The sequence below is a fragment of the Heloderma suspectum genome, chromosome 1 (assembly GCF_057233095.1).
Source record: "Heloderma suspectum isolate Gila_16-S chromosome 1, 16-S_ref, whole genome shotgun sequence".
NCBI lineage: Eukaryota > Metazoa > Chordata > Lepidosauria > Squamata > Helodermatidae > Heloderma > Heloderma suspectum.
The window spans coordinates 142,754,506-142,780,365 of record NC_139458.1 but is presented as its reverse complement, the minus strand read 5'-3'; the positions used below and the strand labels follow the sequence as shown (position 1 = coordinate 142,780,365).

Here is a 25,860-nt window from a genome sequence, read left to right as displayed (position 1 = left end):
TGGTGGGATTGTGCAGAAGTCCAGCCATTCTGGCGGGCAGTGGCAGCAGAGACTGGCCATATTACAAACCAAAATATCCCACATATGCCAATTCCAGCCGTATTAAATTTGTTTACAGGGGAGGCCAGTGATTTAAACAGTAAGGAGCCAATTACCCATTTACTTGTAGCTTCCAGATCCATGACAGCTAGGTTTTGGAAGGGATTCACCTTCCAGGGATTAGGTTATTGGTATGCCATGGTCTGGCAAATTGCCATAATGGAAAAAAATACTACACAAGTTGAAGGTGGCCAGGGGTCAAAGCAAACACAGTTCATTCCATGTGATATGGTTTGACTTTATCGCATATACAAACAGAACAGAACATCACTATTTGATTCCCTTGCACTATGAAACCCTATGGCTTTTATAAGGAAGAAAATAGATGAAGAACAATCCTGAGTCCATCTGATAAAATATCAAGTAGCACTGACAAGAATTACCTGTGACCTCTGTATACCAATTAAGATATAACGGTATGGTAAGAAGACATAATCCTGATGGAATTTGTTTTACTTTTGTTTCTATTTTGATTTGGTTTGGTTTTGCTTTTATTACTGAAATTATTACTGAAATTCAGTCAGAACTCTAAAGGAGCTATCCAAGGTGCCAAACCCATTTTGGGGATAAGATTCAGCACCTTGGATGGCTCCTTCAGAATTCTGGCTGGTTCTGACTGAAACCCAGGGCAGATTCGCCACCCCACGATATCGGAGCCAGCAGTCTCCACTGCTGGAAGGAACCCTTTCACTTTTTCAACAGCAGCTTGAATGAGTGGTTGGGCCTGTACAGTGTCTACCAGGGTCAGAACCAGGGAGAATTTTTAGTTACGCTGCACTTCTTTCTTGTCCTCCAAACCACATTGTCCTTTCCTGGGTTTTCCCAGTGGGTTGTCATAATAAATAGTCGTGCTTTTGGGAAAAGTCTGCTGCATGCTGCTGTTCTCCCATATCCAACGGTGCCTGGCCCATCAGTTTCAGGCAGCGGCTTTACAGCGTCAAATAATAAAGGTGTTCTCAGAATTGCCTGCGGGATTTTTTTCCCACTGTGCCAGCACTGGATAGTTGCCGCTCTTAAACCTCTGGGTTGCTCCAATCACGACAGTAATTGTGGCGGTTTAATGCGAGCCGCCCATTTGCTTTTGATCGGTGGTTACGCGCCCGGGAAAGGCGGTGGGTGCAGCGAAGGGCGGCCGAGCAGTGCCCGCCCCCTGCTTTTCCCCTTCGTGCCTTGGGCGGTTCCGCCCCGCTCGGCTTGGAGCTGCCGCCTCCTGCCCGCTCGCTCTTCTCCGTCCTCCGCCCGCCGCTCAATCCAGCCCGGCAATGGCGAAGTGGGGCCGCTTCGCCGCGAGGCTCGGGCGCCGGCCGGGGTCGCGGCCCGCCGGCCCGCGCCCCGCTCTCGCGTGGAGGGGCGCCTCCAGCGCCGCCGAAGCGGCGTCGGCCTCCCGCGGGCAGGAGCGGCTGAAGCGGCCGGAGGAGCTGCCCGGCCCGGGGGTGCTCGGATCCATCTACTGGCTCTTCGTGAGGGGCTATTTGCTGCACACGCACCGCCTGCAGGTGGGACCCGGCGGAGCGCTCGCCCGCCCGCCCGGCCACGGGGGGCGGGGGGCGCCGGGGAGAGGCAACCGGACGGGGCGGGGGGTCAGCTCGATGACCTCACCCAGGGTCGCTGGGCTTGGCACGGGCATGAGCAAGCTGGGCGCGTTCTCTCCGGGCGCTTGGAGATGGGTTAGATAGCAAGTGACTGATCGGCCCAGAAAGGTGACACCTCGCCGGGCAAGGCAACGGGGCCCTGCGCGACCATTAGGATCCTACACGGCAGGATGGGGACCAGCTGGCCTCAGCGAGGGCTTCAGTGGAGGCTGGTGGCTCCGATTTTAGTGGGGCTGTGAATCCATTCTGGGTTTCAGTCATGACCAGCCGGAGCTCTAAAGGAGCTATCCCAGGTGCCAACGCTATTTTGTGGGGATCGGGTTCGGCACCTGGGATACCTCTTTCAGAGTTCTGGATGGTCCTGACTGAAAGCTAGAATGGATTACAGCCCCACCGAAATTGGAGCCACCAGCCTTCCCTGGAGTGCTTGAGCCTTTCGAATTCGGTGCTGAGGCTCCAATCTGCTGGGAAGTCACAGCATTTTACCGCAGATGACCAGGTAGTTCCTTTAGACCAGGGGTAGGCAACCTCCAGTTGTTTTGGACCCATAATCCCTGACCATTTGCTATGTTGGCTGGAGCTGGTAGGAGTTGTAGTCCAAAACCCCTGCAGGGGGGCCAGGGTTACCTACCCTCTGCTGTAGATTAGGAAGGTTATGCTGCCTTCTGGAAGCCCAGATGTGTTGAGGGGAAGACAACTCTGCACATGCTCAGATGCAGTCAAACTTTAATGTACCTCACGTGCCCTAGGCTAAACCCCTGCACTGCAGGGTTGATGGGCTGACTCATCGTGGGTCAAATGAAGTCCTGTCTGGCATCAGCATTGTAGCACAAAGGGCTGGAGGCATATGGGACTAATTTCAGAACATGGTCGGCTAAGCGGGAAGTGAAGCGGAGGACAAATACCTAGGGAGGTGGTGGGCTCTTCCACACTGGAGGTGTTCAAGATGAGGCTGGACAGCCACTGTCAGAGATGCTCTGACTTGGATTCCTGCACTGAGAAGGGCGTTGGACTCGGTGGCCTTGTAGGCCCCTTCCAACCCTACTATTCTATGATTCTAAGTTGGCAGGCAGTGGGGGATGGATAGTCTACTCCTTGAAGTGAATTCCCACATAAGCTACAGTTCTGGACAGAGGTTTGTGGGCAGGGAGATCCACACTCCTGGGCCAGTTGCAAAACCATGAGATAAAGTTTTGAGTCCAGAGTGAGACTCTAGATATGTGTCCTTGAGTGTCTTTCTCTATCTGCAGATCATCCTGTTTCCCAACTCTTATGAGTTTGTATCTGATCCTGCCCATCTTACACAAATAATGCTGCTTAAATCCATAATGCTACAATAGTACACAGCGCAAGATAGGATCCTATACAAATAACAATGAGTACTAGCTGAGCATGAAGTCAGGGAGGCTCAAGAAAACACGAGGGTTGGCGCACTGCTGTGCACAGACCACTGGTTGCAACAGTGGCTGGGAGCATGGATTGCAGGATACTTCCCAAGGGCACTGGCACTGTGATCTCTAACTCGCTATTGTTCCATTCTGGTGCCTATGTTCTCAAACAGGGAAGCAACCTGTGGCCGTAGCACTGCATGCAGCCCTTGGCCTAATTTCAAAAACCCTCTGCAAGCAATCCATTCAGACCTCTGGCAAGAGCCATCTGTGCCTCCCTCAGTGGCTTGCTGGGCAAAGAGGGGGAGAGAGATGGGGCATCAGAAAAAGGGGGGGAATAAAGGACTGTCAGGAAGAAACAGATGGGGTGTTAGCGAGAGGGGGGAAGCGTGACTCTGCCCACTTTTGGCTCCAGCTCCACCCACCACTGACTTGCAACCCCAGGCAGATTGTTCACCAAGGATTGGGGCCCTCCGTGGGGAAAAAGCTTCCCTATCCCTGTTCGAAAAGGGAAGAATTACACAAATGACCCAAGGGTTGGGAAAGTGATCAGGCGGCTAGGCATTTGAACTGCCGCATGGCTTGAATTTTGAAATCATGAAAAGGGGCCTCATTATAGGGTTTCCTCTACAAGGCGGGAAATGCTGGCTACTCAGGGACTGTGACTGATCAGACCAGGAAACAGCACTTGGGAGCCAACATTGGGCACACATTCTAGGGACTGTTTGCCCAGGGCCCAAGAGACCAGCGAAACAGGTAACTCTCAAGTGCATAGAGAAAGATTATGACACTTTCAAATACAGATTGTTACTGGGAGATTAGCCAAACAGTTCAAAGGGCTTGATTCCCTCCTACAATGAGGGGAGGAAGAGTGGAGGAGGAGCTTTAAAGCACAGCAGCAGCTAAGCCATCTTGTGCTAAATACAAAGCTGGATGGGATTAAACAGCCTGCAAGACAAACCGTGCAGGAAGGTGGCCTTGCTAGAGAGAACATGTTTTATACTCCTGCAGAACTGAGGTGGCAAAAAGTTTTGCCAAGATATAAGGGGGGGAGGATGATTACAAGAGTGAGTTAGGATATTCTCAGCAGAGTTTTACTGCCGCTGCCCCCCCCCAATCAACAAGGTTCTGAATTAATGGGCATGCCCAAAGGTGTGGCTGTGGGTGTATTTACAAGCTCCATGGCCTTTTGAAACCCCAGTCCATCCTGGGAACTCAATCAATAGTACTGCTGTTGGGATGCAAGGAACAAAATGTCTTGGGTTGTTGTTTTTTTAGAAAATACATCCTGGGAAAGTAGCCAGTTTCCTAGTAAACAAGAATCTTTTCAGCAGCTAAATAGCTTGGTACTTGCTGCTATTTGTGAATTGTTCTGAAAACTAGGCCAAAGGAACTCAAATTGCTGAGATTAACTGACTTGTTGGTATGAAGCTATGCAAAGTTGCAAACCATAGCTGACTAACAGAGCAACCCTGTGCATCCTGACTTGGAAGTTAATCCCACTGTGTTCAGCAGGGCTTACTCTCAGGCTTACTCTCAGGTAAATGTGCATGGAAGTAGAAAGAAAAAAAACACTGTGATGCTCTGCTTAGATCTGAATAATAATAAATATATGTAAAAGCCACTTTTCTATGTCCATCACATGTTAGCACATCGGTAGCCAACCTGGTGCCTTCCAGGTTTAGACTACAATTCCCATAATCCCCTACCATTGGCCATGCTGGCTGGGGCTGCAGAGGGGGTACCAGTTCTCTACCACTGCCCTAACAGGATAAGAAAAAAAACTCAAGCTGAGGCTATGGAGAAAGGAACATATTTAATATTTGGAGGGTCCTGTTAAGTTTTATGGTACAAAGTAAATGGCCTGCAGCAGTAAAGGCTATTTATTATACTTAATTGCATTCATATCCTGGCTTACCTCCAAGGAGCTCAAGGTAGCGTACATAGTTCTCCCAACAACTCTGAGCAGAACACCCAACTTACTTTGGACAAAGTACTGCTGACTCTCAGAGGAGAGAACCTTGATACCTGTAAAACAACTTCACTGCCACATGTATTACTCAAGGGTCGGGAAGTATTTCTGTATTGCCCCACCTCTCCTGTACTCAGGCATCACCTGGATTTCCACACTGATCAGTACAGATGAGTATCAAAAAATTCAAGCTTCTGTCATGGACATGGAAACCAACCACCTACACTCAAAGGGCCGGTTCACATGTCATGCGACGCCACCTGTGAATAAGCCACCATGGGTTGTTTGCTCACTCACCCGACAGACGATCAGGCTCTCTGTGGCTTGCAATGACTTGTTTCCCCCCTCAGCCCCCTCAGTCCTCTTGCTGGTTCTGGCATGTATCCCAGGCATCTTTGCAGCAGAATTCCTTGTTCCCTTGGTCCCTACATCAGCACCCTTCAGCACCCTTTCTGAAGGGTTACATACAATCCACTGGGGTTGCCAGCTACCAAGGGAAGCCCTCACCACCACCACCACATCAGATGGCAAATGAATTTTCTGAGTGCTTATGTGCAGGATCACCTGTCTGCTATTTAGCCAAGTACACAGATATCCCCCTCTTGTCAATGTCCTTGTCAATTTCACTCTTCATTTTTGTGCTTGCTTTGCTAGTGAACACCTTTTTTTAAAAAAAAGGCTGCTTCATATTCTACTGCAGGAAGAACACCCGCCCCTAAAACTCCTCTCCTGCAGCCGTCGCCACTTTTGGCTACCCCTTCCCCTGCCCTTCATGTTTGTCGCTTCCCTCCACTGATCTCCACTGCTAGCTGTCACATATACATATGGGTTATAGAGCAGTGAGCAGGATCGCTAAACGTACACAAATCTCATGGCAGAGCAGAAAAACAGAGGGGAAAATTGCACAAACTTCCTAGCAGCAGACATTCACTCCTGCACACTTGCACAGGACTGGAAAAGAAATTTTAATTGCAAATGCATTAAGGACAATGTCAGGTGTCCTGCTTGATTTTTAGGAGCATGGGGTGGAGGGCACTGAGAATGGGTGAGAGAGGATGGCGACAGCACTAGAGGGATTGTGAGGAGCAGCAGGGGTTTTCACCGCTTTTGCTGGGCGGCTCTCTAGCCATTCCCAGCAACTCACAATGAAATCACCCTGCCAGGTTCAGATGACACAAGAAGCCACCATGGGTATGAACAACCCTACAACAAGGCATAGGTTCTTAGAGTGACTTGTTCATGAAAAATAAGCCACCCTGCAGAACCGCACTGGGTTTGCACAAGACAACAACCCAGGTTGAAAGGTAAGACCAGCTGAAGGACCTCAATAGATCAGGGAAAAACTCATTGGATGGTTTCATGAGCTTATGTCCTGCTTGATGGAGCCCAGGGATGCCATACAGTGGTATGTTACCATTATCTAGGTCAGGGGTGGGCAACGTGTGGCACTCCAGATGTTGCTAGACTATAACTCTCATCACTCCTAGCCAGTGGAGAGGGCTGATGTGAGTTGCAGTCCAGCTGCAGCTGGAGAGGGGCATATTCCCCATTCCTGCTGTAGGCCAAGATCATGTGATTTAAGCAAGTCATCATCTCTTGGGCTTGTTGATCTGGTATTATGCTAAAATGCAACTGAGCTCCTCAGAAGAAGAGTGTAAAATGTAATGGACAACATGTGGATCTAGGGAATGAAAAGTTGTACCACCACCACTACCCACTCATGGAAAACTGAAATCTTCCATCAAGACTTTTGTAGGTCCCATGAAGACATGGGAAAGTGAATTCATGTTACACAAAGAGCCAATGAATGTGTATAAACATTTGCACAGCAATAGAACTTTGGGTAACACAGACCAGTATATACCTGTTGATCCTTGGACTAGAACAACAACAGGTATAACTTTGTTAAACTGCATGCCTTATAATCCCATGGAATTATTAAAGCCTGAAGCTTGGGTCTACAGCAAAGTTATTGAAGAAGCTATTTAAAATGTTCTCTGCCCAGAACAGTTAAGTGAAAAGATTCTACTCTGTTCAATTTATGTTTAGAAAAGTGTGACTTCAGGGCAGGAAATGTACGTTGCACATTTCTGGAAGGCATTATGGCTCTCGATAAGGACATTTTGCTTCAGAGGTGGGGAAAATGTGGTCGTTCAGATGTTGGACTCCAACGCTCATCATCCCTAATCATTGCCTATGCTGGCTCTGGCTGATATGCGTTGTAGGCTGAAATATCTGGAGATGTCTATTATGCAAATCATGTATGTGTTGCCTTATTTAAAAAATGACACCAAGAACATCTTGACATGACCACAGAAGTAGGGATACAGCAAAACTCACTCTCACCGTACCTTTTGTCACTCACAAATTTACAAATTGGCAGACAATACATGCAGAAGATTCATGCAAAGATCAACTTGATTGCATGGTGTTTTATTACAGCTCCAGAGAGTGGAATCATGCTGCTTTCCTGCCATCAAACACCATCAAACTTCCAACATATTTCATTTGCAAAGTGTACACTAGTAAAAAAAAGCAATTCAAGTAGTTGCATGTATTGTGGCACTACTAAATGTGCTTTTGCTAGCAGTTTCAGGCCTGGGACCCACCTTTAGACAACGCATCCATCAGGGAACCCACTTCTTAAACATTTACCATATATTGGTATGGTGGTAGTGATGCTGTTGCAGCCCAACCAATGCTGGCTCCAGGTTTCTGAGGGCCCTTGGGCAAGACACCCTCCATGGGCCCCCTCCCCCAGTTAGTCTGTCTTCTCACAGCCATTATCGCCAGCTGCTGTCGCTCCTCATCTTTGTTCTCATCACTGCTACCAGTTGCTCACCTGACAGGCAGGAAGCCAGCGAGCAAGTAGGCAGGGGCATCTACAGCTCCTCCTCACTGCCACTGTTGTCTGAACCAGAGCAAGAACAAGCAGGTTACAATGGTGAAGAGGAGGAGCTACTCCCAGGGGCCCTAGTCAGCGGGCTTCTGCTGGGGTGTGGGCCCTCAGCAGGTGCCAAACCTTGCTGACCCTTGACGCTGGCCCTGAACTCAGCTTAAGACTGCTTGCAACCCGGTAGTGGGTCCCGAGCCCCAGACCTACCAGTTGAACACTAATGGTCTATGCCAGGTGTGAGGAACCTGTAGCCCTCCAGATGTTGCTGAACTCCATCTCCCAACATCCCTGATCATGCTTGTTGGAGGTGATGGGAATTGGAGTCCAACAACATCTGGAGAACCACACCTCTGGTCTGTGCTGATAGGCAGCAGCTCTCCACAGTTTCAGATAGGATTTTTTCCAGCTTTATCTGGAGATGTCAGAATTTGAACCTGGGACCTTTCTTGCTTGCTACAGCCCTTACTCCCCCCTCCACCCAGAGCCTGGTGTTCCTAGTTCATGTTCATGTTTTGACTTGCCATTGGCTTCCTTGATTTTGCCTGAATAATCTTTTGGTGGTGGTTGTTCAGTCGTTCAGTCGTGTCTGACTTTTCGTGACCCCATGGACCATAGCATGCCAGGCCTTCCTGTCCTGCGCTCTCTCCCAGAGTGTGCTCAAGTCCATATTCATTGCATCGGTGATGCTATCTAGCCATCTCATCCTCTGCTGTCCCCTTCTCCTTTTGCCTTCAATCTTTCCCAGCATCAGGGTCAAAGTCAAAGGCTTTAGCGTAGTCAATGAAGCAGAAATAGACGTTTTTCTGGGATTCTCTTGCTTTCTCCATGATCCAGCGAATGTTGGAGATTTGATCTCTAGTTCCACTGCCTCTTCGAAACCCAGCTTGTACTTCCGGCTTACAGTCAAAACAAACATCACAAAATCTCAATATATCATATTTAGAATTGTATGTATAGTGGAAACTAAACAGAGCAAAACACAGGTTGGCATATGATTGTTTTGGGGTTGTTTTGTTTTGATTTGTTTTTAAATTACTACTTATGTTTGTGTTGTTGCAGTCTTACAGTGTTACGGATCCTATGCTGATTTTGTCTTTAAACTGAATCTAAAAATAAAAAGAACAAAATCCCAAGACATGGTATATTTTGAGAATATTTAATAAAGAATACTATTTTTCAGAAAATCAGTTAATATTCTGGAGCACCATCATAATGCCACATTGAAACCCTTATCACAGGGAGTTCCAAACAAAACTCAGTTAAACAACAGCATTAATTTGGCTCTGATCCTCTTTTTAAATTACATCTGCCCCCAAACCTCTTCATGGACTATATTTCTTGCATATTTCTTGCCTTCAAAACCAATCATAATGCAAATCATTGATCATCTTTTCTGGAAGTATTTATCCTAGCACGGCATCCCTGGAACATGAAGGCAAAATTCAAAGAATTCTTTTAATTAGTAACTATTGCTGATTTTAAGTAGTCTGCCGTTTCCTTAGAATTTTTCTTAGAACTCTTCCATTCAGTCAATTTGAGACTTGTGGATAAATCGACATCTAGAGGCATTTTGGAGCAGAAGTGGGCCTCCTTCTTTAGATATATATTTTGTATATGCTGAGTCCAAATCTGCTATATGCCAGGCTATATTTCAACTCATTCACCCTGAAAAGACTAAAAATTAAAAACAAATGGCAGCATAGTTTTCCTGAGAATGATGTGATTGCCCTTGTGGTTATGACATGGTTTGGCCTTTCCCTATCCAGCATTCGGACCAAATTATTCCACTGAGCAATAAAGGCACATGCTTGTTTTCTGGGAATGGCCAAGTGCCATGCCTGACCCCACTGACCTTGTCTGTTCCAGGTCATTTCCAAGAAACTGTATGGCCCCATTTGGAAATCCTGGTATGGCCCTTACGTTAATGTTAACATCGGCAGTCCTGAAGTCTTAGAGGAGCTGTTGCGTCAGGAAGGGAAGTATCCCATCCGGAGCGACATGGCCCTCTGGAAGGAACACCGGGACAAGCGGCACTTGCCCTATGGCCCCTTCACAGAGTGAGTATGAATTAGCCCAACGTATCCCATGCCAGGCTGCCACTACATTGGTAATACCCAGGCTTCTATGCAGAAAAACAAGGAGCGGCACAAACCATACATCAGGGATGGGGAATGTGTGGGCCTCCAGATGTTGTTGGACTGCAACTCCCATCATCCCTCACTATTAGCTATGCTGGCTAGGGGTGACAGGAGTTGCAGTCCAACAGCATCTGGCAGGCCACATGTTCCCTGCCACTGCCTTACATCATGAACTTACCTAGGCTGCCTTGTGTTTAATGATTTACATCATGAACTTACCTAGGCTGCTTCTGTTGTAATGATTTCCAGAGGGTAGCCTACTACAGCAAAAACAACAAAGAGTCTTGTGGCATCTTTAAGACTGACAAATTTATTTTGGCATAAGCTTTACGGTGCCACAAGCTGCTTTGGTGTTTTATTTTGTTTTAAATCAAGGCTGGCAGATGTGCCTAAAGGGTTGTGTGTAGCCTGTGCTTAACAACAACAGAATCAAGTTCTGTCCCCCTCCCCAAGCTAGATTCTGCAGACTGTGTACGTGAATCCAACTTGCTTACTTTCCATGAGGTAGTATGCTTCTGGCAGTCATGAGAGGCAAAGAGCTACTAAAGGCCTACTGGCTAACATCTGGAAATGCTGCTCAGCCACATAGAACCCACCCATTTTCCAGAGATTTCACAAAGCATTGTGTACTTGCAGTGCTATCTTATACAACAGCTTTCCCCGGCCTGATGCACTCCAGATGTGCTGGACTGCAGTCCCTATAATTCCCAGCCAGCATTGACCATGCTGGCTGGGAATTATGGGAGTTGCAGCCCAACACATCTGGAGGGCACCAAGATGGGGGAGGCTGTTATAGAAACATGCTTCTGTTGTGAAAGCGGAGATTCTCAGGCTACCAAATTGAATTCTGTGCCCACTATCAACTTTTTGCTTCTGCATTGTAATCATCATGCAGCCCTGGATTTGCCCTCTACATGCTTCCCATTTTGAATCTGGGAGGGAGAAGATGGATTTAGCATTTAATCAGTGGTCTGAAAAGGATATTGTATTGCTGGGATAGGTGCAAAAAACAGCAACCAGAAATGATCAAGGAGCTAGAGCAACTCCTCTGTGAGGAAAGGTTACAACATCTGGGACTGTTTATCTTAGAAAAAGGCACGTGGGGGTGACATGATAGAGATTTACAAAATTATGCAAGGTATGGAGAAATAATAGATTTTTTGTCTCCCTCTCTCATACTGAAAACTTGGATCAGCGGATCCTGGATTCAGCTTTAAGAGATTACCAATGTGAGCTTTAGTAGTTGTATTAAATTCAGGTTTCATTTTAAAACAGGTTACTTTTCAAGAAGAACTTGCTGCAATATTAAATTTTTAAAAATCAGATCCAATTCTTTTGATGTCGTGTCCCATGTTAAACCAAGTTAGAGATGCTGAGAGTATCCTAGGAGAAGACAGGTACCTTTTCCCTTTGGGATTTACCTGCATTCAGTCTAGGTAGCCAGGCATGTAGATCACATAGGTTCATTTAGATTCCAATTGAACAGAGAGAAAACTATGCAAAACTAGGTCAAGAGTTTACAAATTAATCTGTTTATTTAAGTGTATTAACATTACACATTTAGAAGTAATCAAAACACTTCCAAAGCAAATTATGCCTCTCCTGAGGCTCCCCTAGCCCCCTTCCCCATGCCTCACCCATTCCCCTCATCATTTTGTGGTTTCCCAGCCTTTGTGCAGTTTCCCATTCTAAGGTTTAGTTACTGGCAGCAAGTGCTTTCAGGTAAAATATGCGGGTATTTTTTTGTATGTAGGCCCTTCCCCTTTTGCCTTTAGCTCCACCTGCCATTGGGGGAGCGTGGCCCGCAGGAGCATCTCCAAATTTGAATTTGTCCGTTGAGTTAAAAGACACCCTTGCCTCAAGGTCTGGACTCGGGGATGGAAAATGGCCCAATGACTCTCCCATTCCTTGCAGGTAAGGGCTGCCTGAACTTGCCCTATGACAGAGGGAGGCAATCTGTTTTTGACCACAGCTCCCATAAGCCCCAGCCAGTGTGACCAGTGGTCAGGGTTTATGGGAGTTGTAGTCTGACAAAATCTGGAAGGCACCAGGTTACCTACCCGTGACCTCTGGGATAGGTGGAAGATCTAGGCTGTTTTGAGAGCATGAGAGGGATCCCAGGGCAGAACTAAGAGTGGATATTGGCAGATAGGGAAGAAGTGCCCAGGCTGGGTGTTTCCCTGCCTGAATTCCAAGGGACATTTGGGTTTCATACACACACACACACACACACACACACACCACTCTTTCTCTCATTCCCAGGGATGGGGAGCGATGGTACCACCTGCGGCAGGTGCTGAACAAGAGGATGCTCAAACCTTCAGAGGCCGTGTTGTATGCAGATGCCATCAATGAGGTGGTGTCTGACCTGATGGTGCATCTGGAGGATGAGAGGAAAAAGAGCCCCTCGGGGGTAATGGTCCAAGATATGGCCAGTGTATTATACCGATTCGCCTTGGAAGGTGTGTGGCCAGTTATAATATAGGACAGCAAGTTCTTTCCTTTCAGTGATTGTTCTGTTACTGTCATGGTAGGGGAGGGGTTGTGGCTCAGTGGTAGGGCTCCTGCTTTGCATGCAGAAGGTCCCAGGTTCAATCCCCGGCATCTCCAGGTAGAGCAAGGTAAGAATCCTGCCTGAAGCCCTGGAGAGCTGCTGCCAGTCAGTGTCAACAGTACTGGGCTAGATGGATCAAGGGTCTGGCTCAGTAAAAGGCAGCTTCCTAAGTTCCCTTGCTGTGACTGATGCATAGGTGAAGGATGAGCCCTTCAAATGTCAGGAAGATACGGGCATGATCGCAGTCGTATCGGTGAAATCTTGTGATTATGGGCCAAAGTTGGCATGAAGTCAAATGCACCTTCCTTCGCTTAAGGTGGTTGTTGCATTGGGAGGAACACAGGAAGCTGCCTTATACTGAGCCAGATCATGGGTCCATCTAGCAGTGTCTCCCCAGGGTTCCAGGCAGGAGTTTTTCCAGCCCCCCTTGGAGATGCCAGGGGTCGACCCAGAGATCAAACCTGGACCATGACTCTACCACTGAGCAGGTACTCTACCACTGAGCTACAGCTCTTCCCCCAAAATCCTCACTGAGAGGGACCATAGCAGTGGAGGAAAGCCTTAAGTTTTACTCATGCCTGCCACTATTCTGGTAATTATTATCACACACACACACACCCCTGCAGTTAATTCTATTTCCATTTTTTAAAACCTGCAATTTAAAGATGATCATGTCTAGTTTGGCCCTGAAGCTCCTTTCTAGCTCCACAGTGCTTTTGGGGAAGCCTCTGCAGAGAAGATAATGGAGACAGGAAAAGTTGCCTGTAAGCCAAACAGCCTTCCTCAGGAGGTGGGGAAGGAGCCAGGAACCACGTTGCTATTGCATCATTGCAGGGTCTTGGCCACATGGAGCTGGTGGTAACATTTATTTTCAGAAAGGCGTGGGAAATTAAAACTGCCCCTGCTCAAGCTCATCGATGCCAGTGGAACTAAGCACAGGCAACTGATCATGGGGTTCAATTTAAGAAGGGTTTCCATTTTTCAGTTATGAACCTGGATTGGTGTGTGTGTGTCTAAATATAGATATGAAACCTTTAAAAAACACTTTTCTCCTTTGTATTCTAGAATGGGGGATAATAGGATGGGATAGCTTTTTTCTAAAAACGCATAACTATTCAAAATGCATGTTTAAAAAAAAAATAAACATTTGCAGATTTTTTTAAAAAAAAAATTTAATCAAGCAGATTCATGCTGTGAGTTGCAGTGGCAACCTCCTGATATGTAGCATAGTCAGAATAAAGACTGCAAAGGAAGGTAGTTTCACATTTAGTGTGTCTGAAATAAGGGTGATCATTTTTTTCCCTTTCTTTTTTTTTTTATGTTCGTGTACTGGGGCTTATCATTTAACACAAGGTATAGTCTTTTAGAATAGAGGACATGACTGGCGGGTGGATACACCACCACCCTGGAGAGTTAGGTAAATCATGTAAAACAGGGGTTGGCCACTTGTGGCCCTCCAGATGTTGTTGGGCTGCAATTGCCATCAGCTCTAGCCAGCATAGTCAGTGATGAGGCCTGATGGCAGTTGCAGTCCAACAACATCTGGAGGGCTGCAAATTGCCCACCCTGATGTAAAGAATATTGTCTAGCTACCAGTGGGGCCATCATATACCCCCCCCTCAGCATTGCCAGTCATTCCAATACTTTCTAACCACCACAGTTTGCTCCCCCAGCTCCAGAGTACAGCCATCTGTCCCTCAGTATGGCCGACCCAGTCTTCTCCTTCCCTTTTCCCCCAGTCTCAGCTCCTCCTCTTCTCAGCCTCCATTCTCCACATACCATGTTTTGATATGGCCCATTTTCACTTCACTGCGGCTTTCTTTTTCTGTTAGCTGCCATTTTATGTAGATCGGGGGGGGGGGGGACATTTCCTCCAGACCTTTCAGCTGTGTGTTTCACCTCCAGGCATCTCATACATCCTCTTTGAGACGCGCATTGGCTGTCTGGAGAAGCAGATCCCTGCTGAGACGCAGCGCTTTATCAATGCTATTGGCTTCATGTTGAAGAACTCCATCTTTGTCACCATCCTACCCAAGTGGACCCGGGATGTGCTGCCTTACTGGAACCGCTACCTGCAGGGCTGGGACACTATCTTTGCCTTTGGTACGTGAAAGGTGGGGATCCAGGATAACTCTTCATCTGGAGTCAGAATTAGTTCAGTGTCGTTTGAGGAGCTGGGATCTATCCCTCCTCCTTTGAGAGAGTGGGAGGATGTGCAATCGCCCTAGGCCTCATTGCATATCCAAGAAGGCGGGAAGCAAAGAAGTCAGTGGTGAGTGGTAGATCCCCAGCCCCTGTGATGGGCGCTGTCATGACAGGCTTAGCGTTGTGTTCCCATGGTAACAGATGCTCTTTCATTGCTCTAGGAAAAAAGCTGATTGATCGAAAGATGGTGGAGTTAGAGGAGCGCCTGGAACGGGGTGAGGAGGTCTCAGGCTACCTAACCTACCTACTCTCCAGTGGACGGATTAGCCGTGAAGAGATCTATGGCAGCATAGCTGAGCTGCTCCTTGCTGGCGTAGACACGGTAGGGTGTTGACTTTTTAGCCTTATTTGGGTATCCACACCAAAATAGGGTCATGAGGAGAAAAGCTCCCTGCTAGCCCTGGCTAATGCTAGTCGTGTTAGAGAGCACGTTGTCACCGGCTAATTAACATAGCATTCCTCATGTTGATGTTTGAATGCCCTTTAAATTATCCCAATCTTGATATGTGCTAGAAGCTGAAGATCACTATTCTGGAGCATCAGTAGATAGGGAGGTGCCTTATACATGGGTAGATTATTTATCCATTTAGTTCAGTGTTGTCTACTCTGACAATGGGTCTTTCCTGGAGGTAGGTCTTTCCTGGATAACAGGAGATGCCATGGTTTGAGCCTGGGACATTCTGCATTCAAATCATGTACTGTACCACTGAGCTATGCTCCTTCCCACAAACATTTAGACAGACCAATATCTGTAGACTCTCAGGGGGATGAGTCCAAGTCCCTTGAGATGTATGACAGCTCCGATTCTGAATCAGAGTTGGAACAGCTAGATCAGAGCCCGGGGGAGGGACCTTCCCTAGATCCCCAAGACTCTGGGAGAGATTCCACCGAAGGCCATGACAAACAGATAGTCCAGGCTGCATCACTGCCCCCTCCCTCCACCGTAAGGACGCAAGTTTCCGAGGAGGAGGAGGAGGAAGAGGGGCATGATTTGAGAGATGCTAGGGCACGTTGCAAAGCAAAGCGGGAAAAGTTAGAGAGAGGGCTTAGACGCTCCGCCAGGATAGCCACTCTTAGAAGCCAATGTAGGAGGGAGCCACCCTAAGGGAGGGGCATCACTGCAAAGCATGTTTGGCCGTGAGGTCCATGGGCAAACTGTTGACAACTTCACTAACTTCGGGTTTGTCCCCTCTGATTAGAGATCACAGATTAGTTGCTTAAGACCTGAGACAGTCTGAGAGCTTCTTTGAATCTGCATTTGCAAAGAGGCTAGTCTCTAGCAAATAGAGTTGTATTAGCCTGAAGCTTTGTCTCTTTGTGGTGTTGATTGTGAAGGGGAAGGACGATGCAATCCTGACAAGACAACGACCAGTCCTGGATGGTTCATCACATTTCATTGCCATTGGTGAAGGATAGAGAGTAGGTGGTGTACCCGGCTATTCATTCCATGTCTCCTACAGTTTATATGGCCTCTTTAGACTGCAAATCCCATAAGCCCCAGCCAACACATCCTGTGGTCAGGAATTATGGCAGTTGCAGTCCAACACATCTGGAAGGTACCAGGTTGCCTACCTGTGGTTAATGCTGTGAAAGGCAATTCAAAGAAGAATTTATCTTGCCTGCCAAGCTGCATTGGCTCCAGCGTCCAGGAGGTGAAGCTTCTGTGATCATCGTGATCATCATCAGTATGAGCTTCATCATGTGCTTCCACCTCCAGTAATTTGCCCTGCCTAACCCCTATCACCTGCCACCACAAGGACTCATGCAAAGCACTTGGACAGGAAGACTTCTACAAAATTCAGATATCCAGCTTCGAATAAACCATGCAGATGGACAACACACATCTCAAACAAGCAAATATTTGTGTTCTGAACCATTGACTGTGATCACAAAAGGTTGGATCTAGACTGAGTCATACTTAGAGCAGACCACTGAAATCAATGAAACTTAAGTTAGTCATGACTTGTCCCATTTATTTCAGTGGTTCTACGCGAAGTATGACTATGTCTAGATCCAACCAAATAATTCCAGTTTTCTTTGTGCTTATTCTCTAATTCGGTGCATTTATTTATTTATTTATTTGTATTTGTATACCACATAATATAATAAAATATCTGAGCAGTTTGCATATAAAAATCAATACTTAATATGCACTATTAATAAACAATTACAACTACAATAACTTCTCTAACTTCATATAGGGCCAATCTACATTGCGCCCGCCATCACACCGAAGTCGGGGTCCTGTCGGGTTAAACACACTCGCATTAAAACATGATTATCCACACTCACCCATTTTCCCCATTGCGGTTCTTGATCAAATGCGTGAGCATGGTTCATACTCGAGATCTGTGCTGTTTTCCTGCTCTTAAAGACAGCGGCTCTCATTGGAGGAGCAGAAACTCTTCCTGTTTCTGCTGATTCCCCTCCCAATGTCCCTCTCTTCCTCTATCCGTGTGTGTGTGTATGTGTGTGTGTGTAGGGATGGTGCAAGCATCCTGTTAGGGCTCAAAGCCCGGTGAGAGCTTGTCGCTTGCCACCATTGCTGTAGCAGGTGGGAGTGGAGGGAAGAAGGAGGCACCTATCCTCTTCTCCCCCCACACCTGCTGGAGGCCTGGGTGAGAGGCTGGGGGGTGTCTGCCAATGCTCTTTCCCCCGTGCCAGCCCTTTGCAGCCAGCACGAGGAAGAGGGGCAGCGGCGACAGCACCCAGCTCTCGCATTGGGGGGGGGGGCTGCTAGCTTCGCATCTTCGAAGACCACCCTGTGTTTGTCCCCTGCTCCTGAGATGATATTAAAATTGTCCACGGACATCTTTATCAATGTTAGTCCATGGACACTGAGGACTGTCTGCCTGGATATGTGTGTTTTCTGTGCAGTGAGCATGGATGGGACTGTGAAAACATCTACACTTGCCTGGGCTTGCCCAGGCAAGTTTGCGGAGCAATCGGGCTGGAGAAGCTACAACTCTTCAAAGATTCACTTCTTCAAAGATTCACTTATTTGAAGATTTGAAGATCTGAAGCTTTGAAGCTTTGAAGATAATGCCTTAATTTAAAAAAAAAAAGCCAAAGCAGGGGATAGAGGGGGGTAAAACTTAGTCTCATTTGAAGGGATAGGACAACCCCCTGCTCAATGCAAGAAGCCTGATTCCCAAGCGGTCTCTCATCCAAGCACTGACCGGGACTGACCCTGCTGAACTTCCGAGATCAGACAAGCATGTGCACATTCAGCCCTTTGCTTGTTGCTGAGGAAATGGAGTGTGCTGAGGAACCTATGCAAACAGTAGCTGGAAGACAACATGGGGCTGTCGAGCACTGTGATTGGACAAGAGGGAAATACAAACACTGCCATATATGGACAGGCATGGGAGGGGACTACAACCAGATATGGTAATGAACACAGAAAATCAGAGCACATTAAAGGGAAATACCGAGATATCAAGTTATTGAAAGTGGAAGCACGGAAACAGGAAATTCTGGTTCCAATTCGAGGTGGGTACTGCATAGTGTGAAAGACGGATGGTGAAACCTCATTGGAAGCACACACACAAAAAACCCGTAGGTGTAGCTTGGCCCATATTCTGTGCTATATAATCTTCACTTTAATATTCATATGTAAGTGCAGTGTTTTACTTAAGTACCAGTAAAACAAGTTTTGCTTTTGGGAACTTCACCTATTTGTAAAGAGCCAGGTAATAGAAAAAGGGGGCAAAGTATGTAAACTATAGTCCAAATGTGGGCTACAATCTTCAATCTGTAGATTAGTCAAAGCTTTAGTGCAGTCGAAGATTCAGTGCGGGCACATTTTTATCAATAGGGTTATGAGTTAAGGCTGTGTTAATTTTGATGTATTGCTCTTCCCATTTGTATCTCTACTACATTCAGATCAACACCAGAGGCCTTGCTCCAGCTCTATATCCTCTCACCAACTAAAATTTGGCAGGTGTCTCCAAGGGCCTTCATGGTCATGGCACCCATGTTGTGGAATGTCCTACCTAAGGATACCCGCCTGGTCCCATTGTTGAACAGCTTTTGCCAAATGGCAAAGGCCTGGCTGTTTAGGAGGATTATTGAACTTTCCTGCCACTGTTGGTTTTATGGAATCATAGAATCATATGGTTGGAAGGGGTCTATAAGACCATCGAATCCAACCCCTGTTCAGTGCAGAAAGTCTGATTCCCAGGCGGTCTCCCATCCAAATACTAACCAGGGCTGACCCTGCTTAGTTTCCAAGATCAGATGAGATCAGGCGCATCTAGATCTTTGTGCTTCGTGGGAGCCCAATAAGAAGGACATGAGGGCAACAGCCCTCTTTTCATCTTTCCCCCTTCTCAGCAATTCATATTATTCAATAGCAGGTTGCCTATAAACATGAAATCTCTATACTTATCATGGTTAATAACTATCAACAGACCTGTCTGCCAGGAATTTGTCTCATTCTTTTCCAAGCAAACATAACCCAGCCGCTATTACCACACTGAAGCAAGGTTCTGCCTACTTTATTCAGAACTATTATGATGCAGGGTTGCAGCTCAATGAATGGGCTCCTACTTTCCTCAAGACGCAACTCCAGGTAGGGCTGGGAAAGTTTCCGGAGTCACTGCCAAACCATGAAGGCAATACTGGGCTAGATGGAAGAAGAGTCTGACTTAGTAGAAGGCAGCTTCCAGGATTGCTCATTAGGTTTTGTTTTGCTCCCTTTCCAGAAAACCTGGAGGAGGAATTGGTGGGCCTTTTCTGTTCCCCAATGGAAGTAAATATATACACATCAAATTACATGTAATGAGATTTTTAAAGCGGCCCAGCTCACTCCTTTAACGTCAGAAGGACTTTGTGCATAAGAATAGAGAAGACTGTAAGAGTAACATACAGTATATAGGTTTGGTTTTCTCTTCTTGGTTTTTCTTCTTTTTTGATGGGGAATCTACTCTGCCATTATTGAATGTAACGCATATTTCAATATGTTAAACATTTTTGGTGAAAGCTCATTTATTTACTTATTTATTTATTTTTGCGGTAAATATACCGCTACATAACTATTTATCACATCGTTTCATTGCTCTGATTTTTGGTACTACAGACACACGCTGTTCTTTTACAGTACAGACTCTCATTTCCTCCCCTGCCCCACCTCCACTGGAAACAATATGAAGCACCCAGCACTGGGAATGCTTTCAGTGGTTCCAAACCTTGAGTCAGGGCTGATGACAGCTGTAGTCCAAGAAAATCTTGGAATTCAAGGTTGGGAATCCCTGGCTTAGATTTGGAGTGGCCAGACTTCAGGCTTGCAGGATTTACTTCATTTTTTTAAATTAGAACACTAAGATCCCTGAATTAGGTCTGGTGCAAAAAAAAAGAGGTGCTTAGAGCTAACTGACTCCAGGAATCTGTTTTGAGTACCAGAACTGAATGGAGCTCACAGTCCTATGTAAAAATCCACTCCTTAGTTTTTGTTAGTTCTGTATTCACTTTTAACTTGATTGCATTCACTGCCTTGGAGTTCTTTTAAGAGAGAAAAGCGGGAAATACATATTTTAATAAATAAATACAAGATTTATCCTATGCTAGCTTCAATATTTCAAAAAAGGCATTTATCCTGAGCTTTTGCTCTTATGCCTCTTGCTTAAATTGTTTTAATATTTTTTTTTTTTTCATTCCTATACCGCCCAATAGCTGAAGCTCTCTGGGCAGTTCACAAATAATTCAAAAGGCGTATGCTAACTAAAAATTAGTTAACTTGACTGAAACCTCTAACTCTTAATTTGTATTCCATGTCATCTTTATTTCTTACATTTGTATCCCATCCTTCCTCCTTGGCAGAGATTTGAGACTCATGAGTAAGGTTAAGCTGTGAGATGGACTTTCCGAAAGCCACCTACTTCAGTTATCCAGGCAGAAATCTGAACCTAGATTGTGGGAGAGATTTTGACTATCCCAGCCTAGTCAGTATATGTCAAGGTACTGACATCTTTTGTATGCAGAAATCAGCTCCAGGATCCTGTTTCATGTTTGCTGCCCAGAGGTACCATCTTCACCCCATCCCCTTGCTTTGCCTTTTCAGACCTCCAATACTCTCTCATGGGCCATGTACCATCTGGCCAAAGACCTGGACATCCAGGAAGCCCTATATCAGGAAGTGACCAATGTGGTACCCAAAGACCGGATCCCTGATGCCAAGGATATTGCCAAGATGCCACTGCTTAAGGCAGTAATCAAGGAGACGCTCAGGTAAGAGGCCTCTGTGTTTGTCTGAGGGAACAGAGCACAATCCTGAACCTCAGACTAAGAGTGTGGTAGCTCCCGGTGCTTCCTGCTCACCACTATCACTGTGCCCAGCTTCGAGAAAGCTGTTCCACCCATTTCCATTTGTGCTTCTGTGTTTATGGGGAGCCCCCCTGCTTTACTGTGCTGCACAGTGACACCTCCACTGATATCCTTATAGGCTTTACCCCGTGGTCCCCACCAATGCCCGAATCATTGCAGAGGAGGATGTGGTTGTTGGAGGGTACAAGTTTCCAAAGGATGTGAGTAGAGATGCATTCCTGACCTTGCCGCTCAGACATTCATTTGTGACATAGACTCAGTGGCCAGAAATGGAGCTGAAAGTTTAAAAAGTAGGGAGAGTCGCTGGATTTGCCATATGGACAGCCCTAATAGAAAGAGAGGCTGGCAAAAACCAGTGTTAGAGAGCCAGTGCGGTGTAGCAGTCAGAGTGTTGGAGAACAAGGTTCTAGTCCACAGTCGGCATAGTGGCGAGAGTGTTGGACTGGGAGCTGGGAGATCCAGGTTCTAGTCCCCACTCGGCCATGGAAGCTCACTGGGTGACTTTGGGCTAGTCACAGACTCTCAGCCCAGCCCACCTCACAGGGTTGTTGTTGTGAGGATAAAATGGAGAGGAGGAAGGGGAGAATGTAAGCTGCCTTGGGTTCCTTGTAAGAGGAAAAAAGGCAGGATATAAATGCAATAAATAAATAAAGCTCACTGGGTGACTTTGGGCCAGTCACAGACTCTCAGCCCAGCCCACCTCACAGGGTTGTTGTGAGTATAAAGCGAGAAGGAGGAGGACCACCATGGATTCCTTGCAAGTGGAAAAAAATACTACTACTACTACTGTTATTATTATTACTATTATTGGTAATATGAGAGCTGGACTAGATGACAGCTGTATGTTAGAACTGAGGAGCATTAAAGGAATAATGGGAAATGATAAGCTACGTGGCATGACTAGAAAGCAAGCTTTCTGGGCCGCTCTCGACACCACCCATAGTTTTGCTTAGGGGAGCCTGTCGGTGAAGAGCAAAGCCTTCATCACTCACGCGGCTTGCAAAGTCTGTCCCTAACTCTCTGTACTTCCCGCTGGGCTCAGACCCTCTTTGTGCTGGCCCACTACGCTCTGTCACATGATGAGACCAGCTTCCCCAAGCCGGAGCGCTTCCTACCGCGTCGCTGGCTGAGAGACCAGAGAGACTTGTCCCCCCACCCCTTCAGCTCCATCCCCTTTGGCTATGGGGTACGTGCCTGTGTGGGACGCCGCATTGCTGAGCTTGAGATGCATCTGGCACTTGCCAGGGTGAGTTCTTCTTATACAAATCTCTTATCTATTTAGTAAACGGAGGTCGTGAAATCCCCTGCTTCGGGCACCCTCCCCCCACCCCACCCAAGCGGCAGAATGCAGCTGTGAAATTCCAACCCCAACTTTCCTTATCCAGGGAATAACGTCAGGCACCCATGCTAGATCTCTGCCCACTGGAAATGCAGTGGATGATGTACCTACTTCTGGTGGCTTTTAACATGCTGGAAACATATACCTTAGCATAGGGCAGTTTTCCCCAATCTGGTACGCTCCAGACGTTTTCTGGAACCAACTCTGATCATTCCTGACCATTGGCCATGCTAGAGTCCAAAACTCAAGCCCAAAACATCTGGAAGGCACCAAGTTGAGGAAGGCTGGCATAGGATGCAGCCACATGTGCACCAGAAAATGGAAGGTAGGGGATAGGTGGGGTGGGGGCAGTCCTGGCAATATAAATGTGATGGCCCCATGGCCATTGCTCATTCTGCACCACCCCTCCATCAACCCCAGTTAGCCCCTTTCCACTTCATCTCGGATTCAAAATCAGGGAGGCAAGCAGGCGGTTCAAGAAGGAAGGACAGCAATATTTCCTGCCACCCTCACCCCAAGTAATTAAGAACATAAGAAGAGCCCTGCTGGATCAGACCGAGGGTCCTTCTAGTCCAACATTCTGTTCACACCATGGCCAACCAGCTGCCCACAGGAAGCCCACAAGCAGGACACAAGTGCAACAGCACCCTTCCGCCCATGTTCCCCAGCAACTTCTGTACATAGGCTCACTGTCTCTGGTACTGGAGGTAGCACAGAACCATCAGGACTAGTAGCCATTGGTAGCTTCTCCTCCAGGAATTTTTCCAATCCCCTTTAAAAGCTATCCAAATTGGTGGCCATCGTTACATGTTGATGTAGCAAGTTCCATAGCTTAACTACAGGCTATGTGAAGAAGTCCTTCCTTATCTGTCTGGAATTTCCTACGAATCAGCTTTATGGGATGACCCTGGGTTCTAATATTATGAGAGAGGGAGAGAAATGTTTCCCTATCCACATTCTACACACCATGCATAATTGTACAAAAAGTTGGGCTCTTTTACCCAGTCAGGAGGACAAAATAACTTTGGGGGAAAGGAAGAAAGTGGCATGTCGGAAACAGCTCCTTGGGATTTCAGTTCAGGGGAATTCAGTGGCTGCAACTTTATGGGTCAAAGGATTGCTCCCCTTTTCCCCTCTGAAGGCTAAAACGGCTTTGCCAGCATGGCAACCATATTACTGGCAAGCCAATGTTGTGCTATAGGCAATCTGAGACAAAAGAGGTCATCACACTTGGGGGAATGTCTGGCAATTGGGGTTGGGAGGAGGGCATGACCAGAGAGAGTCAACAGAATTCTTTCATTTCATTTCTGTACTAATCAATAGCTAAAGCTCTCTGAGCAGCTCACAAAAATGACAAAACATATTAAAAAGTTTGAGAAAATTTAATAACAATTACCAAAAGAATGAAGCTTCTCCCTAAAACAGTGCATAATCTCAGGCCCAAGGTCCAAATCCAACCCTCCGGGGTTCTCCAGATGGCCCCACCCCCTTTCCCAGGCCCCACCCTTTTCTTGCATCCACCAATCATTGGGTGGTTTCCCAGCTTTTGTACAATTCACCCCCCCACCCTCTTCTCATTTGCCCACCTATGAGAGCAGTTGGGTGGGTGACCACACATAAGAGGGCCTTCTCTGCAGTGGCCCCATGCCTTTGGAACAAGTTGCCATTTGAGGTCTGCCATGTTCCGTCATTGCAGGCTTTTAGGAAGGCTTGAAAACATATTTTACTTTGGCCTTCTGTTGATATGACTGCTCTAGTTGTTATTGCCATTGTTGTTGCTGCTAGTTTTATTGTTGACTTTTATTGTTGTTTTTATTGCTATTTTATTGTGTTTGTTTTTACCGCTTTTATGAAGCCACCTTGGGAGGGCTTCTGCCCTGAAAGGCAGAAGAAATATTTTTAAATTCTAGAAGGTTAAATTCTAAAATCTCCCAGGACTTAGATACTGGCAGGTGAAATATGCTGGGTTTTTTGGCCCCACCCCTTTTGCCTTCAGCCCTGCCCACCATTGGAATGTGGCCCTTGAGGGCTTCTCTAGAGTGGAATTCAGGCCCCAGGCTGAGAGAGGTTCAACACCCCTGCCCTAAAATAATGTGCAACTTCTTTTCTGGGTTATTTCCAGCTCATCCGCATATTCTCAATCAGGTCCGACCCGCAGTGCACGGAGGTGAAGTCCCTCGCCCGGATTGTGCTTGTTCCAGACAGGCCCATTAACTTGGAGTTCCTTGAGAGACAGACAGAGCTTTAAGAGAACCTCCAAAGTCATGTTGATACACCACAAAGACTTTGAGCCCGACTCTTGGATGCGATTGTGCCCTCCGCTGGTCAACTTGTGGATCTTTCCATACCCAGATCACCGTGAGCTTTTGACAACATTTGCAGCTTTCTCCCATGAGTCTTGCAAGGCTCAGCACCATATTCTGTTTCCACTTCATGCCTGCAGTGTGTATGTGCATACACAGGGGTTACAGCTTAGCCTGTGCCCCTCAGAACTGGTTGACTCGCTGCTTCACCTCTTCCCTGTTCCTGGGCTCCCGTGACAAAGGAATTGTAGCAGTTGGTGGTGATTAAAATCCCTCCTTCCCCAGCAACATACCATCCCCTGCTCTCTGCTTCATTGAAAGAGCTAGACCTCTTGGTGCATTTGCTTTTCCCATGGAATTGTATTTTATTTTGAAATAAAGTTAAAAATACAGGCAACAAAAAAGAACATATATAACAAAAGAACAAGGGAATTAAATAAAGAAGTTCACCGATTATAATTCTTAGTATTACAGGAATATGGTTGTGGGACAACTAGAGTAAAACAGGCTTATCTAATGAAAGACTGGATATATACATTATACTATACAAAAGGTGGGGGAGGGGGGAGGGGATATGCAGTGTGTGTCAAGAGTTAATCCTTGCATCAAAGCCTGTGGGGTATAGTGGTTAGAGAAGTGTTTCCCAACTTAGTGTCTTCCAGATGTTTTGCACTGCAATTCCTATTAGTCCTGATCATTGGCTATGCTGCCTGGGGCCAATAGGGGTTGTAGTCCAAAACTCCTGGAGGGAACCCTGTTGGGAATGGGTGGGTTACAGCAGTGGTGAGAACCGTGTGGCCCTCCAGATGTTGTTAGATTGCAACTCCTATCTACCCTAGCCAGGATAGCCAATGGGGAGAAATGATGGGAGAGGCAGTCCATTGACATCTGGAAGGCCACACATTTCCTGTCTTTTGGTTAGAGTGGAGACTTCCAGATTCAAATCCCCACTCAACCACAAAGCTCACTAGGTGCCTTGGGCCAGTCACAATCTCTCAGCCTAATATACCTCACAAGGTTGTTGTGAAGATAAAATAGGAGGGAAACCAT

General features: G+C 46.7%; 1 protein-coding gene across 1 annotated transcript; it reads left to right on the top strand.

The window, feature by feature from the left end:
• Window positions 1-1,223: 1,223 nt before the first annotated feature.
• CYP27A1 (cytochrome P450 family 27 subfamily A member 1) lies at window positions 1,224-25,268 on the top strand. The gene is made up of 9 exons (XM_084829329.1): window positions 1,224-1,595; window positions 9,814-10,004; window positions 12,348-12,547; window positions 14,545-14,742; window positions 15,006-15,166; window positions 20,906-21,072; window positions 21,287-21,368; window positions 22,211-22,414; window positions 24,630-25,268. Exons 1-9 carry the CDS (start codon window positions 1,362-1,364, stop codon window positions 24,753-24,755), a joined length of 1,563 nt encoding a protein of 520 aa, XP_084685455.1. The 5' UTR covers window positions 1,224-1,361; the 3' UTR covers window positions 24,756-25,268.
• The last annotated feature ends 592 nt before the right edge of the window (window positions 25,269-25,860 follow it).